The sequence below is a fragment of the Rissa tridactyla genome, chromosome 6 (genome assembly GCF_028500815.1).
Source record: "Rissa tridactyla isolate bRisTri1 chromosome 6, bRisTri1.patW.cur.20221130, whole genome shotgun sequence".
Classification (NCBI taxonomy): Eukaryota; Metazoa; Chordata; class Aves; order Charadriiformes; family Laridae; genus Rissa; species Rissa tridactyla.
Genome location: NC_071471.1, coordinates 37,671,128 through 37,688,037, shown reverse-complemented (window position 1 = coordinate 37,688,037; position 16,910 = coordinate 37,671,128). Strand labels below are relative to the sequence as shown.

At 37.1% G+C, this 16,910-nt stretch overlaps 1 protein-coding gene across 11 annotated transcripts in view; it reads right to left on the bottom strand.

Annotated features, from left to right (window-relative positions):
* The window catches only part of HERC4 (HECT and RLD domain containing E3 ubiquitin protein ligase 4), a 38,049-nt gene that overhangs the window by 11,582 nt on the left and 9,557 nt on the right, over positions 1-16,910 (bottom strand). For 7 of the 11 annotated variants that reach the window (XM_054204655.1, XM_054204651.1, XM_054204657.1 and 4 more), the window contains exons 6-18: positions 16,412-16,633; positions 14,808-14,899; positions 13,912-13,962; positions 11,707-11,837; positions 10,532-10,692; positions 10,093-10,169; positions 7,917-8,041; positions 7,327-7,386; positions 6,685-6,796; positions 6,159-6,348; positions 4,886-5,058; positions 2,844-2,966; positions 208-231 (exon numbers count right to left, since the gene is read on the bottom strand). In XM_054204655.1, the coding sequence (XP_054060630.1) occupies positions 208-231; positions 2,844-2,966; positions 4,886-5,058; positions 6,159-6,348; positions 6,685-6,796; positions 7,327-7,386; positions 7,917-8,041; positions 10,093-10,169; positions 10,532-10,692; positions 11,707-11,837; positions 13,912-13,962; positions 14,808-14,899; positions 16,412-16,633 (1,541 nt within the window). The other 4 variants (XM_054204659.1, XM_054204660.1, XM_054204661.1 and 1 more) reach the window with 4 other exon arrangements.

Genomic DNA, 16,910 nt, shown 5'->3' with positions numbered 1-16,910 from the left:
ATCATCAAAGTAGTCCTTGTTTTCACACGTTGCTCTGAATTTGCAGTACAAAGAAGTACATACTTTTGCCCCACAAAAACCTTTCCAAATTACAGCCATGCTAACTTAAAGCTTTACTCCCAATAGAACACATCAGACAATCCTTGACATTCATATTTCTGATTTCCTTACATTCTGCAAAAGAAATCAGATTGCAACCAATCTTACCTCAGTTAATCCATGGTTGACATCCTATGACAGCATTTGCACAAAGGTAGCAATAATTAAGATGAAAAAGCAGCATTAGTGTCTGCATTAACTATTCATCTCTGATGTAGAATTAAAAATATTTATCTACATCCTCCCACCCCCAAGAGAATGTTTACTGAGAAATAAATATCAACCATAAACATTCTAATTAATCTAACAAATACAACCATGCCTTTCGACATCCTCTATATCAGTCATCAAAAAAAGGAACATTAAAGTATCACGTTTTCTTGGATGCAAAAATTTAAACATTTTAAACATTTACTTCCATACACTAATAAATGACATTTGCTTTTACCTATGTATTTTCATTCTCAAATGACTGTAAACATGTCAAATTAAATGCAAAACATTTTTCATGAGTAAAACTTTAGTAAACATTTAAAAATACAGAAGAACCCTACCACTTTATGATAAAGTCTCAAGAATCATCTGGGTCTATGATAAGATATGATATGAGAAAAGCAATTGACTCTTGAAATTTGAGACAGACCCATACGTATGGGTGGGCCTGTGTGGAGACTCCCACAAGAAGCTACATCAACTCTGCTAAGAAACAAAGTTATCCATCTGGTGCCACGTTACCCTCCTCATCCAGCGCTGTAAGCTAAGTTTGTTTCCACCCAGCAGGCAGAAAACAGAAAAAGAATAAAAGGTAATGACAAACTAATAACTTTTACATTTGACTATGTATATGTGAAGTCAAATATGAAGACATCCATGGGTCACAGGGAGAGTGATGGCCAGAATACTTTACTTTCCATCTCTAATTCCTACAGGAAACATCAGTGGTACCCCAGTTGTCACAGATCTATGTAGTTTTAAACTCCTACTGTATCTACCATTATTTATTCCTAATTCAAACAGTTTTTCTCAACTCTTTTAAGCTGTATCTGAAGAACACCTCTTCAAATCAATAGTTCGTTATTTAGTACCTTCACTTTTTCCCCACTCATTTTTCTGTTGTTGAAAGAACGAAAGCTTTTTTCTTCTGAGTTTCTCTCCAAGAGTACTCTGAACACTCCTGAAATTCTCTTTTCTTCTACATTTTCCCCTCCACATTTTAATTAAGGAACCAAGCAGTTTTGCCTCAAGTTATGACAATAGAAGTTACACTAGCAAAAGAAATTTTGATTCATTATTACTGGTTCAATAGGCAAGCAGGGCTTCTTATAATTTTAAGAGCAAGAACACAGGAAACCAGTGAATATGAAGGCAGGACAAGGCCATCAAAACCATTTACGAAGGACATCTGACTAAGGCCATGGAATTTATTTCGGTCCTATAATAAATCAAAATAGCTTTTTCTGCTGAGCTTGAAACTGCACAAATACATGACAAAATAATCACGATTAAAGGCAAATTCAGTGACAGTATTTTCTCAGTAACATCAAGCTACTGCTCAATCTTGCAATTTAATTAACAAATGGAGCTTCAGACTTTCATTACAAAGCAATTTTCCAGCTTTCATTTTCCCATATTCAGTATTTTCTTCTCTGATCACGACATGCAATTTGGGTTTGTTTACATCCATTTAAAGCATGCAAAGGCCATCATCTTTTAAACTCCATCACTTCTGTACCTTCACTGGCATACCCTTCTCTGTTCCAAATACACAATCTGTCTCTAATGCCAAGGCCCTGCAATGCTTATCCCTGGCTTCTACATCTCACTTAGTACACCACCCCTCTTAGCTACCAACACCAGCCCTCATCACACACCCATTATTGTTTTCAGACAAGCCTGGCTGAAACAAACGTCTGTCATGACTGCCAAGACTGACTCATTATTTCCTTTATGCTCCCAGCCTCCCTGCTGTTGTTATTTTACATTGCAATTTTAATTCTTTGGAAGACAGCATCACTTGCTTTGTATTCATAAAATACAGCAAAAGTAGGTCTCCCAAGTTCAGGACCCTCCAGGTACTGATGCAAAAAAATTAAATTTAGGTGGCTAGAGAAAGCATATTAACTTACTCAATATTCTTTCAAAGCATAAGTCAAAGAACCATGTGGTAAAATCCTATCTAACTCGCTACTTCTCAGCAGAGTCATTAATTTACTCCCACTTACCACTCCTCTGTTTACAGATCCATGAATTAGTTATCTCAGTTCTTGTTGCTATACTCAAAAGTAGAAAACTATATTAGTTATCTGTCTCCTGAAACTCCCTATTATGCTTCTAGACTTAGTTTTCCAAGACAGTTTCAGCTTACTCATTGACTGAACCTATCTTATATAGTAACTCAGGTTATTCTGGATGTTTTCCTATCACGAATTATCACTTTCCTAACTTTTTTGACATGGCAAGTCTCAAGTGACAGCATTCTAAATCACCTAATTGATAGAGATTAAAATGTTGAACAGTCTCAGTCCTAAGAATGATACCCTACAAGCAGCACACATGGTTAACAATTTTTCCTTAGCTAGTGCCTGATGCAAGATGAGTCTATTCAGCATTAGTGATCTGTGAAGATATTTTTATGAAATGAAAGTGCTCGTATTTAGAGAATCTACAAGCTTCTAAAGGGACAAAATCAAAATAAAACATGGGGGGACCCCACAACATACGAAGCAAAAACCAACACAACTTACCATTCCAAATACCTGCTGCTGCTGCTGGACCCAGCTGAAATAGTCATTTCTGATATCGATCAGATCTTGTATCTCATGAATGTAAAATCTGTCATACTGTATAACTTGTCCTCTTTCATTTACCTGAAGAAGTGCAATTAATTTTTTTTATTAGCACTTTATATAACAGTTTTCAAAAGGACATTTTCCATATTTTTCAAGCATTTGATATGTCAGCCACAGATACCCATATACTAAATAAAATTTTCTAGAAAAACAACAGTGTCTACAGGAATGCAAAATACAATGTTAAAGACATGGGATACATGGATTATTCAGAATCCCATCAAAGATGCAAAGGAAAATAAGATCACGTGAGCATCCAGCATTGCACAATACAGTGCTGCCACTTTGAAACATCATACAATCTCACAGGAACAATGATAGTCATGTATACCATGGAACAAATACTTGTTCCTGTATTTGCACAAGTTTAAGAACTATGATTCGAGAACTTTGTTCTTAATAACAGTATGAATACTATCTCTATTACCCATGACCAGAGGAACAGTTTCTACTTAAAAACGTTAAGCTTAGAAAGAGATACGTGGAAAAATAACTTTCTATAAAGGCTTCTCTCTACAGCATAATTTTAATTCAGAAGCACCCATACTTTTCCTAACACACACTTCTTTTCCCAAGGACTGTTAAGCGCCGTTAACTACCAAAACAGCAAGATCCCCAATTCTGTCTTTATAACCACATAATCCAAGCCTACTTTTCTCAAACATCTCCCCCACCATCCCCTACCCCCAAACCACCAGATACTAAATCCGTCAAATACCTCAGATGTGTCACCCTATTTTTTCCTCTACTTTAGTCCATACCAGCTAAATGTTAAGACTATACCAATAGAAATAGCTCGGCAGCAGGGTAGGTAAAATTTAACTATTTCTACTATGTAGCTACACAGTAGTCAAAGTTGGATTTAAAAAAAAAAAAAAACAAAACAAACTTGGGAGAGCACATTAAAATTCTACAATTACCCAGGAGGCTTTAAGATTTTAAGAGCAACTTCAGGTGTTAAGATTTACAGCTACTGCAAGCCTGAGCAGTGACAGAAAAAGGTAGGAAAATAATAATTTATTATATAGCAACAGCTTTCCATATGGGAAGCTGCAATGGACATCTAGCACTTCTAACATAAGATAATTACTAACAGTGTTATTCTCAGCCTTAATTTGATGGTCTCCATAAAGAATAGCTGAGCAAACCATAGCATATAAATTCCAACTTCCAAAGCAGAAATCTTCACCATTCTTTCTGACAGCTTGGGAAAAAGGGCTGTGACATACAGCACACAAAGCTCCAATTTAGATACCTGTGCCCATTTTGCTAGATTGTACAAATACACTACTTGACCAGCACCTTAAGGAATGCCTAAAATGTTCTTTTAGCATATAAACACAAAATGCTATAGGACCAGAACAAACTACTGAGGGAAAAAATAGGGGGTGAGAGGGGAAACCTCAGCAGCAATTAGATAATACACTGTGAGGTGCGCAGTCCGGTTACTCCAAATGATTTAGGCTATTTTTGTTCAAAGTTCATAAATTCACTAGTTTTCATGAATTGTTACAATACTAACAAACAGAATAAGCAAATCAGAAAATCGTTTATCTTGAAAGTTTGAATCAGAAAGTTTGCCTTGGTAAAACCATGCAGATCTTTCCTGTTCAAAATATAGCTTACTCTTATCTTCCATTTGTGATCTTGCTATCATTTCAAGATAAAGAGGCAATTCTTTCTGACATACCCTCACAGATGCAATTGACTGGGGCAGTCTGCATTCACAAAAAAATACGTAATTCCATCACCATGTCAGATTGGAATCCAGAATTCCAATGGTTCATTGGTCCAGATGGAACAACTACAGATATCTCTGTAGATGCAAGTCTAAGTATTTAAAACTCTTTAGTAACTTAACTTCTTCTAACAACTATACAGTACACAGACGCTGACAAAAACAAACAGATAATTGGTTGAAATTGAGGTAAACATACTCTATGCAGTATTTCCAGAACTCTAAAAGCCGTGTGTAGAAAACTGGTAAGTATTCTTCTTTCAGAAGCCGGAACGCCAATCTTGCACAGCTTCAAGAGGTGGACTACGACATCCTTGTAGAGTTCCACTATCTTGAGGAACAACGGAGGTTCAAGTACAGACCACCAATTTTCTGTCAACAAATGGTGAACACACAAACTGAGTACTTGCCACTGCAACATTATGCTATCCTTTTAACTAAAAAATATGTTTTGCTAGAAAGCATACTTGTCAGTTACCAAAGATTCTCAAAAAAAAAAAGTTTAACACAGCAAGAGTGGTGCAGACTTTTAAACAACACACTACTGTTTGTATAAATAATGAAATCTCTATTCAAGTGCTCTATTGTTACATACCAACTCTTTAAGTCTGTTCATCCAGACTACACAACAATACCACAAAGTAACTTTTGACATAAAAACCAGATGGCTCAAATCCTGAAACCCTGACTTAAGCAAACAGTCTTGAGAGCAACGGAAAGTGAAGCAACACAAAAAAGGAACTACAGTTCAAAGAAACAATCAGTTTGTTTTCCTTTACAGCAGACAAGCTCTTTACTCTCACCAAAAACTATTGAAGAACACAAGAGATGGGTTCCAAGGCAAAAAATAATTAAGGAAGAAGAAAGCACCCTCTCAAAAAGATACCAATTAAGAAGGAAATATCCTGAAACCTCAACTCTTTAAGCTGAATTTCAGGTGACAGAAGTCACAGTAAGAAGGTGTAAGGACGCAGAGTTAAGAAAATAGAGCTATTATCAGCTGCACATTTGAAAACCACAACTTAGGGTCAGTGAGAAAACATGAACCTCTCAAAGAAACAACACAGGTGCTGCAATCGAAACAAAGACAATTTAACATCTGCTCTGCAACACTTCTGTAAATTGCTTAGAGCTTGTTAGCTGTCTGACCACATACTTTTCACTTTGAAGTGTGAAGACATATATCAAATACAATGAACTACACAGTTTAATTCCTCCCAAATGTAATCAGTCCAAAAATTACAATACCAGATGAATTCATACGGACAGCCAGTTAGGTCACCCGGGAGCAACAAAATAGCTGTTTTCCTATGCATCAAGCAATGTTAACCCCTAACTTTTCTCAGCAGGGAATCCTATAGAACTGTAAATACACAGTAGGTGTTGCTGAGATCACGTCTTCACTGATGGAATTTCTATACATTTTCATCTGGAGAGTCTTAGTTTTAACAGTACAGTATTCAGTTTCTTACCAAGAACTTTCAGAGGAGCTTTTTCTAGGTTCAGAATAGCTGTTCCAAAAGGAATAGCTAACGTTGTGAAATTGTTTGGATCACTCATCAGTGGGCATTCTGGTAGAGTGAGATACAGCCTCAAAGCTTCAACATCTGGTAAGGAGCTGGTCAATTTGGGAATAAGGTTCTTTTCCAAACTAGCTGCCACCTACAGCACATCATAAAATTCAGTTTATTCTAATGTAATTGTGAATTCAAACAAATGCAATGCCCATCTAGATAAAAAAAAATAATCTAGAAAACAATCATCAAGAGTTTAAATTAGACTGTTACACATTTAGAAAAAAAGACAGTATTTTAAATATTAAAATATAGACACACACAATATACTCATGTATTACCTAATGGCACAACACAACAGTTTTTTTTACTGAGTTAAAAAAAAAGTTATTAAAAGGGTCAGAGCAAGAATAACAATAGTATTTCTGAAGAGGTGTAACACCAAAAGATGATCCCAAACATAAGGAAAACATGCAGGACAAACCTGTTGCGATATATGAGCGTGGTCAGGCTGTATAAGTTTGTGAAATAGTAGTCTAGCAGCATTCATATCAACCCCTGAGAATCTAGCACTGGTTTTGTAATGATCATCATTGCTGCAGCAAGAAAAAAAATACAGAGAAAAAGACTGAATCCTGTATTCTCAGCAACTCAAAAATTTCTTCCACCTTGAATTTTTAGCCCTACTTACTAAGGAATTAAAACGTGAGAAATCAGGCTTCCATTTCTCATATGACCTTTGAAGCAACAACTGGAAAAAAACACCCCATCTTCTCTAACTGCAAGACAATTGTGTAAAAACACTAGGATCTAAACCAGCCCGTGCAATATATTCCCCTTGAATTATATATAACCTGTGGCTGAGAAGTAATGAGTTTTGCTGGCTTACATGGTAGCAGCCAGGTGGCACACACTTCCAAAGACGGGCCAAAGATATGCTGCACGTGGGCCAGCTGACAAACCATATGGCAGTGAAGGAGCTATAAGTTTAAACTGCAGGTATCAGCGTAACAGTAAGATAAGGAAATACTGGAAAGGTTTTAAGAGTTGAAACAAGAGACACTAGGAAGGTAGCCACCATTAAGTCTGTTCACAGAAATACTTGTTTAAAAGCCTGACCACTTACCTCAAAGCCAAAAAGCTCCCATTCAGGCACCCAGCTGAGGAGAACGTTCCATCAATTTCACTGAAATTGTTCATATGAAATAAGTTACATTTATTTTGTTTTCTTTTTACAAATTAGCATTCGCAACAAAAAAAGGATTTAATCCCTAATAAATTACACTGTACAAAGGATAGAACTCTGACTTTAGTATTACTAAACAACACTAGATAAAACCTACATTCAAGAGTCAATTAAGACAGCTCGTATTAAAGCAAGTCTTGGAATTTGTTTATAATTTCTTTGCATCCTCCTCTATTAAAGTAGAAGCAATAATCTTTACATTGTTCTCCTATTCCTTTACATTCCTTACCGTTATTTTTCAATGTTCAACTTAACTTTAAGCTTATATAGTCATCTAACCTGTGACAGAGATGACACAGACTAAAGGATCTAAACTACTTGATAAGCATGACAACGAAAGCACAGCAAAAGCTCTGCATGTAATAAATTCAGCAATTAAAAATAGCTTGCTATGTACATACAAAACCACATTAATGCCCAATTAATAAGTAAAATTATAAAAGACAACTTCTTTCCTCAACATCACTCACTTAGCTATCTCCACGGGAAGTCTTCCAGATGGGAAAGTCAGCAATCTTTGAATAAACGTTTCATTCACAGTCCAAATCTGCTTCAAAAAGTCAGGATACCTAAAATCATCTGGTGGCACCATGTTCTAAATTTTAAAGAAAGCATAAAGAATCAGGCGCACAAAATTGATTTCCAGAAGAATCAGTTGAGCTCTTTTACCTATTCTTTGTCTGACATTTTGCCTACCCAGACTATTACTGTGAAATAAACCCAAGGATAAACTTAACACACTGTAGCAGTTCTGCATTCATTACCAAAGCAGAGCATATGCTAAAACTGTTAATTGACACCACAGCTTACTTCATGGTAAACTCCCCAAACATAAAAGTACTTTTCTAGAAGATGAAGACTAAGGAAGCATCTCTTCTCCCTAGTCACTATGAGCCTGTCAGCTCGCTGCCAGGCTGGGAGCACACAGCCGTTCAATTTTTTGGACAGCTGCTCTCCCACCCCACTTCCATCAGACTCCTCTGAGAATGAATCATGTTTTTACTGCATCATCAGATGAGCTGCATTTTGATGTGCTGCTCATACCGAATGAATTCCAGTAAGATTTCTATAGTAAAGAGGAACAGAACCAAGACCACTGTTTTGAGTAGGAGCACTGGTTCAAAACAACATGGCAAATAGTACCAAAAATAAGGTTGAACTAGTAAAAGGAAACATATAGCTCCTGAGCGTGCAGTCTGACAGCCTGGCTGACTCAGCGTAACGATGACTAGCTGTTGCCAAAAATCACTACTTCTGATCCCATCCTACATGAGAATGATGATGAGACATACAGGATGAGAAACCCTCTCGCTGTTCCCCTTGTGCCCAGCAGAAGTGTCATTTAAACCCACAATGAAACGACTCAGGGAACTGAGCTGCCCACAAACTAACTTGAGAAAACAAACAGATTTTGGCTGAAACGCCTTAACTGCCAAGTATGCATGTCCCAGGAGTACAGTACTTACATAACTTTGAAAGAATTCAATATACGTTACTAAATAAACTAAGATGTACCAAAAGGGATACTTTTGCAGCATCAAAGTTCATCGGTTGTTCATACTTTTTGTACAGAATAAGCCACAATAACTGCATTAATACAGTCTCCAGTTCACCTCAATTAGTCACTTAGAATCTACTCCAGCAATTAGAAAATTGCACAAGAAAGTTTTTAAGAAAGGAGTTTTAATAGAGAATTTTTTAGCCTATATTATCAGCACTTTTTCCAGTCTACACCTGTTAAACAAGCTTCTCTCAAATACAGCAATAGTTCCACAACTCGAATAGGATTTAGAAAAAAAAAGTGCCCCTAGAAAAATTGTTGATTCTATAGAACCAGAACAGGCTGTGGGACAAAGGGTTGCTGCAAGCCTGACCTCTACTCAGTTTTTCCTGATAACAAACATGTTTCCCATTAAAATCTGTTTCCCTTTATGTTCAAATTAGTTTTTACCCCACATACTCAACTCTTGATGCTTCATTAATCCCTATGCTCTAGTATCTGCTGGGCTATATTGGAAATAGCCCCTAGACAAATCCAGTCATCTAGCTTCACCTTGTTTTTTCCTCTCAACTCATCCCCTAATAGCATTTCCTTTCCATCATACTCCCACGTTGTCATTTTTACTGTAAAGTCCTTCTAGACTTTTTTTTCTGTACTAGAATTGTCCTTTTAAAGCTTAAGTTTTAAGACTAGCATAAAACTCTATCACATAACAAACTATGTCACCACCTATCATTTTTAGCAGAAAGCTCCATTTGTTTCCTTATCATTGTGGTATGCTAAAATGGCTACAGAGCAGAAGAGAGCAAAGCTGCAGTGAGGAGTTACTGAGGAGGGCTGGGCAGAGGTGAACAACTCAAATATTCAATCACCTTTTCCTTTATGAAAGGAAAAGAACTGCAGTCATCCATCAGGAAAAAAGCTTATGCCAAAAAGCCTCAAGAGCTTACTGACAGCTAACACTCAGTAACCGGATCCGAGTCCTCCAACTACTAAATTGACTTAGTGCCTTGTGCTTCCACGTTGCCCTAATGAACCCTACAATGTAGTCATGCACCTTCAATATGAAAGTTTTTAAAATGCATCAGAAAAACTAAAATTTAACTTTGATAGGCTTTGGAACCAAAGTATATTTAATCTGTTACCTGTGGATAAAAGTAGTGTGCAAAACTTTGGTCCCCACCAGAGAAAATTCTCTTTACACAATAACACTCCTCACTGTCTGCAATAGGAATAAAAAACAGGCAACTGTGAAAATGTGAATTTGAGAAACAATGAAGACACTGCAATCAACACTCAATTAAAAAAAGGTTCCTTTATTACGTAGCCTCGCTGAAGCAAATCTTTGCAACAGCTAACAGCTCTAAGTTTTAGCTCTATTGCCAGCAAAGGACCTAACCCTTTATATGCACAAGTAAGCATGTATTTCCTACAGCAGAAATGGACTTCAGGGAATAGAGCGCAGCAAAACCAAACTGTTTGGAAGAAAGTGATTGTAGCCCACATTTAGTTTAAATCCCAAGATTTGCAAGACACTATAAAGGAAGAGAAAGCCAAGAATTAAATAAGCCAGATGTTGCTTACCTGTGGTTATCGGGCATTGAGTACTATAAGGAAGCCAGTTTCCTTTTACTGTGAAGGGACTCTTCCTGTTACTGGTCGTTCCTGTACCTAATTGCCCATTACCTCCGAGTCCAAAAGAATAAATTCTTCCAGATGAAGGAACAAACGCAGTAGTGTGCTGCCTAGGGCAAACAAAATTCAGTAACAAAAAACCTAAGCATTATAACACGCTTTGGGCAGGCCAGCCTAAGAATTGTGTTAAACAGTATGCTAAAGGTCCTGTAGGATCAAACACTCCACTTCTCTATTGGCAAAGCACTGCTGCTGGCAACACTCCATTTATACCTCAATAAGCAATATTTTATTTTCATGGAAAGGTTCACGGAACGGAGATGCCAGGTTCTGCCTTGAACCCCTGCAGAGCCACAGTCTGACCTTTAGAGCATCTCTCTAGACATTCAGAAGTTTGAAGTTTTCTAGCAGATTGGCTGTATCTCCTTTCCCCTCCCATCCATCTTGACTCTAGACACCCTCTCTCCTATCAAAAGCCTGGGAAGAACCAGTACTGAATTTATGTAAACTATTAAAAGGGAACGGGTCCACTCAATGTCAACCAAACTGCTAGAAAGATAGGTTTACATTTATATATTCTTTAACTCAAACAACAAAGTGTTGCTTTTCTCATTTTGTCTTCTTAGAATGCAATTCTTTGGACAAGAGCACTTCCTTGTGTGCTGGAAACTCTTCTAACTTCTTGGGTGCTTGTATAACATACACAATAAAAACCCATTAGGAACTGGAAAGCCTACAGTATTACAGGTATTTCACAAAACAAGTTATGTTTCCAAATTTTACACTTATCCTCAGTGATGCTCATGGTACATCCCCAAACACACTTGTTCTTTAATGGGAAATTATAAAGTGACAGCAATAAACAATACCTTCACACTGATTATTCACGCTTTCCATTTAGAAAATCAGAGCCTCTCAAATAGTGTAACTTCCTTCAATTCTTCTATTGAATGTTTTTAAAATACCAGTAAGGTCTCTAAATATCTTTTGTTAGAGACCATCTTGTCTTCCCTAAGCACAAAGGATAACAACAAAACCCCACTTCGTATTGCAATATACATGAAGTCTTGTACAAAACAAGTTTTTTTATAAGATTCGTAGGGCTAGCATAGAAAAGATCTTACCTGCCACAAGTGATTTGCGTGACAACACTTCCCATGAGTTCAAAAACTTTCCTTGGGTTTATCTCATGGCTGGTAGAGTTATGACCCAACTGACCATAGCCTCCAGCTCCAAATGTAAAAACCCCACCTTCCTAAACAAATAAATTATTTGCATTAAAAGGACAGTATATCTCAGAACAAGAAACTTAACAGAAATAGTGGTTCAATAAATCTCCTTGTCTGATGGAATTGGAATTGTGGGGAAAGAAGAGAAAAATATACATGCACCAGAGGAGCCTGAGACACAGAAGGGTCACAAGCTAATTGCAGTTATGAAAATGCGGCACAACTATCAAGTATTACCTTAGCCGTGTTAAACTGCATTCTTGTAATTTCCATATTATTATACAATAGTCCTGTCACTAACTTGTCTCATTAATAGATACTAATCCTCATTTTAACTCTTTTCCAGTTTTCTTGATGAACTACAAGAGCATATAAACTGACACTACTAAAAAAAAAGTATACTTTGGCTTGTAAATTCTAAATATAAATTTTAAAGCAATTACCAAATAGGCAGCTGCCCTCCTCAAAGATGATGCAGAGTAGGACTGAAATAGTCAGCTTCATTATTTGAAATTGTAAGAAACCAGAAAATTTCAACACTGTCATAAGGCAAGTCATTTTTTTTAAAGTGTTTTTGATTAATTTAATTAAGAAATTAACCAAAAACTTTAATGAAAGAATGTCAAATCAGAAACACTTTCATAAGTTATACAACTTGCCTTACAACAACTTTGAAACTTTCCATTTTCAAATGCTTTGAAATTGTAAAGCTGTGTCTTTCAATTCTACTCTGCATCAGACTGGACCTCTGCTGGAAATCATCATTAAAATGGCAGCGTCATTGCCTGCAATGGCAGCAGAGAAAAACCAACAGCCTCATCCGCTGAATCAGGATAACAAACAGTGACAGGTTTTTCTGAATTTCAGAAGGACTTGAAGAATGCTCACACGTATACACAATACTGTCTACAACAGATATCAATCAAGACCCCTCCTTCTGCAAGGCCTATCACGCAAGGGAAAATGGAGCTATACCAATGGGTGACATAAATAATTTGTCAAAACATTTACAGTAAAGTCATTATCTTAATTGAGTCCATCAGCTTTAAAGCAAGTTTGAAGTTAACTTCTGTACATTAAAAAGGAAAAACCAGTTAGAATACAAGTTACAGATTGCTGCTTTCTTTGCATTTTCTATTTCCCTAACCTTGCACAATACATCAATATCAATCTCGGGATCACAAAGTTGCCACATCTTTTTCAGTCAAAGCGAGAGAATATTTCAGAAGAAAAAGCAATTGTTTATGAACAGTCTTTTCCTTTCACTGTAAAAGAATTGTGTATAATCAACAAAAATAGGACCATGTTTAGGCAGATTGTATTCTTCAAAATAACTTTTAACTTGTTACAGTGTAAAAATTCAACTTAACACATTAAAAAGCACCCCCACATTTTCCAAAACTAAAGAAACACAGATTTTTTTTCTTCAGAAACGAAACAGTAAAAATAGTTACTTCCAAAATTCTAATGCCTTCTACAACAATACTCTGAATTCAACAAATTCAGACATTAAATGCTTTTTTTCCCAAATCAGCCTTGAAATAAATGACCAACTTTTCATAGAACCTCACATTTAATAGTTATAGTGGATTATGTAAATATTCAATTTCTTCTGTTGGTTTGCCAATAGTATGTAAATAGCTGCTGCGCAACAGCAGCCAGAGAGAGGAGTGACAACACACGAGAGCAACAACTCTGCAGACACCAAGGTAAGTGAAGAAGGAGGGGGAGGAGGTGCTCCAGACACCAGAGCAGATTCCCCTGCAGCCTGTGGTGAAGCCCATGGTGAAGCAGGCTGTCCCCCTGCAGCCCATGGAGGTCCACAGCAGAGCAGATACCCACCTGCAGCCCGTGGACCCCATGCCGGGGCAGGTGGGTGCCCAAAGGAGGCTGTGTCCCTGTGGGAAGCCCGTGCTGGAGCAGGTTCCTGGCAAGACCTGTGATTGCATGGAGACCTGCACTGGAACAGGTTTGCTGGGAGGACTTGTGACCCCATGGGGGACCCACACTGGAGCAGTCTGTTCCTGAAGGACTGCACCCCATGGAAGGGACCCACACTGGAGCAGTTGTGAAGAACTGCAGCCTCTGGGAAGGACTTACGTTGGAGAAGTTCTTCAAGAACTTCATGTCTCCCACAGGAGGGACCCCATGCTGGAGCAGAGGAAGAGCATGGAGGGAAGAGTGGCAGACACAACCTGTGATGAACTGACCACAACCCCCATTCCCCATCCCCCTGCACCACTGGAGGGAGCAGATAGAGAAATCAGGAATGAAGTTCAGCCCAGGAAGAAGGGAGGGGTGGGGGGGAAGGTATTTTTGAGATTTGGGTTTATTTCTCATTACCCTACGCTGATTTGATTTGTTACACTAATTTCCCCAAGTTGAATCTGTTTTGCCCATGATGGCAATTGCTGAGTGATCTCCCTGACCTTATCTTGACCCACAAGCCTTTCATTATATTTTCTCTGCCCTGTCCAGCTGAGGAAGGGAGTGGTGGCACCTGGTATCTAGCCGGGGTCACCCCACCACAACAGCAAGTAGCAATTCACTATGAAAACTTGAAACAATCTCACACACCAATCCCCTCCAGCATTTAATTTAAATTCAAAATTAACTCGGTCTGACCAGTGATAACAGCAATGCCAGAGGCATTACAGTCAGAAAATAGCTAATCTCTTTAGGATACGCTAATGTAAATTTCAATATCTGCATAACTGTAATAATGCAACACGCACTGTCATATCAAAAATGCTACATGTTGTTGCATGCTCAACTTCACCAAATCTGACAAAAATTTTAAACTACTGAGAGATTTCTTGCATTTGGTAAGTTTTTTCAAATATTTAATCATTCTTCCAGTGTTTCCTCAACTTCACCCAACAAACTTTGCAGAAATTTTATTCAGAATTTTGTTTGTTATTTACTATTCAGGTAGCATCTTCTCCTGAAAACATAAAAAAAAAATCAAAGCATGAACATATCTTTAAATATTGTACCTTTGTAAGGGCAGCAGTATGATCTTCTCCACAACATATATGAACAACTTTCTGCGTTCTCAGTGACTTTAACAACGTAGGAACGTATCTGTCTGAAAAGTTTAATACAGCAGTAGATGGCTCATTTTGAAAATTAAAATCAGAAGACAAATCACTTTGTTCATTTATTCTAATTTGGTTCCAGTCAAACAAGCACTTTAAATTTGTTAGCATATGCAATCATTGTGACGGAGTTCATATATATTTGAGATGGAAGTGTTATTACAGAAAAACAGAGAGACTCATAATCTGAAATTTTTGCTACTTTGTAGCAAATATTCTCATTTTCACCAGCATAGGATGGTATGTAAATACATAAACCACGGAATATGGAACAGTACATTAGACCTGCCATTGGCCATGAGAAAAGGAAAAAAGTGACAGTTGTTTTGAGTTGTTTATGTGCTTCATGTTTTTAAAGCGTTCTGTAAGCTGGCATCAGTTGGTCATAGTTCAGTATTACTAAACATATAATAGAGGAATGGAACACTGAATAATTAGGAAGCACAACTAACTTCCCTCCATCACCAGAACTAATCAGCTTTGTCATTCAGCTGCACAAAGGCAAATTTTTAAACATTAATGCTAATGTCTTAAAATTTGTCAGGTATGTTAAGAGGCCTGGAAAAAGCCCTATCGAGACACAAAACAGGGGTCTTACTGAGAAGTGATGCTATATAAAAAACTGGGGTCATACATATTCCAAAGAATACGTAGAAGCAACTGAAGACTCCCAGGAAAATTTGATTTTTGAAAAGTATGTGTAACTTTCTTATTACACGAGTGTGACCAGATTTAAAGCATTAATTCAGATATGCATTTTAACTACAACACATTTTTCTTATTTTAAATGGTGATGAGAACAATGAACCAGTGAGAAAATCTGAATTCATGCAACTAGCTATAAATTATTCTATACTAAACTGTCTATTACAGGGACCTGATAGCCTATACTGCCATCTTGGAGCCCTGCATGCAGATAGTGTGCATGGAAAGTAATACAACTAACAAAGAAACAATTTTTTGCCTAACCCAAACACTTGCTTAAAATCATTAATGAGTATCAACACCCTAGTAGAGGAAATTTTGGAAATGGTTAGCTGAAAATTGTGAATGATTATCAGAAGTGGCCTGAGAAAGGCAGATACCCACATGGCAGTAAAACAATGAAGATGCCTTAAATGTGTCTACTAAGGACAACCAAATAGTTTTGACAGATTACTGGTTTTGTCAAGCAATTTCATCCATGTAAAATTCAGTTCAAACTGTAACTACTGCACAGTATCTTAATTCAATCCCATTCAGAAAGTTTAAGGCACAGAAAAATCTAGAATAGGGAAAGAAAACAAGTCAAGCTGGCTAGAATTTCAACACGCTGTCAGAATTTTCACTACAAAACAGTTGAGGAAAAAACTCCCTTTTGCAATCTCATGTGACATCAGTGCTCTCTGACAATACTCAGCAGAAGTTGGTTCTGTCTGTTTCTTTTCTAGTAATACTTCTGTCTTTACATTCACAAACAAAGACCTGCAGCTTGAAATTTTACTGAAATAATATTTACTTACCATTGTCATCATTAAGACCCAGCTGCCCAAATTTGTTGCGTCCCCATCCAAAAATGGCTCCAGAAAGAGTCAGTACAAAACTATGAGCTCCTCCTGCTGCAATCTGTGCAAAAGGGATTCCCAGCAAAGATTTAATCACATGTGGGGAGTTTTGTTTTTTATACTCGTAACCTAAGCCCAGTTGGCCATATTTATTTTGTCCCCAGGAAAACACTTCACTTCCTGTTTAAAGGGTGAAAAAAAAAAACCAACAAGAAATACAATCAATATAGTTTAATTATATAAAGTTTATCTACTGTAAGAAAAGCTAGAAGTTAGACAATGACTCTTCAAATATTTTTGAACTTGAAAATGCATACAAATTACTGACTTCTGAAGCTAAGCATTCTCATGTAATTTGCAGACATTCAACTCAAATATTTAATCAAACTGAAAGTATTTAAATCACATTCAAAACCCTCAAAACTGCTCTTAACGTTCCTGTTTCAACAGTGTTAGA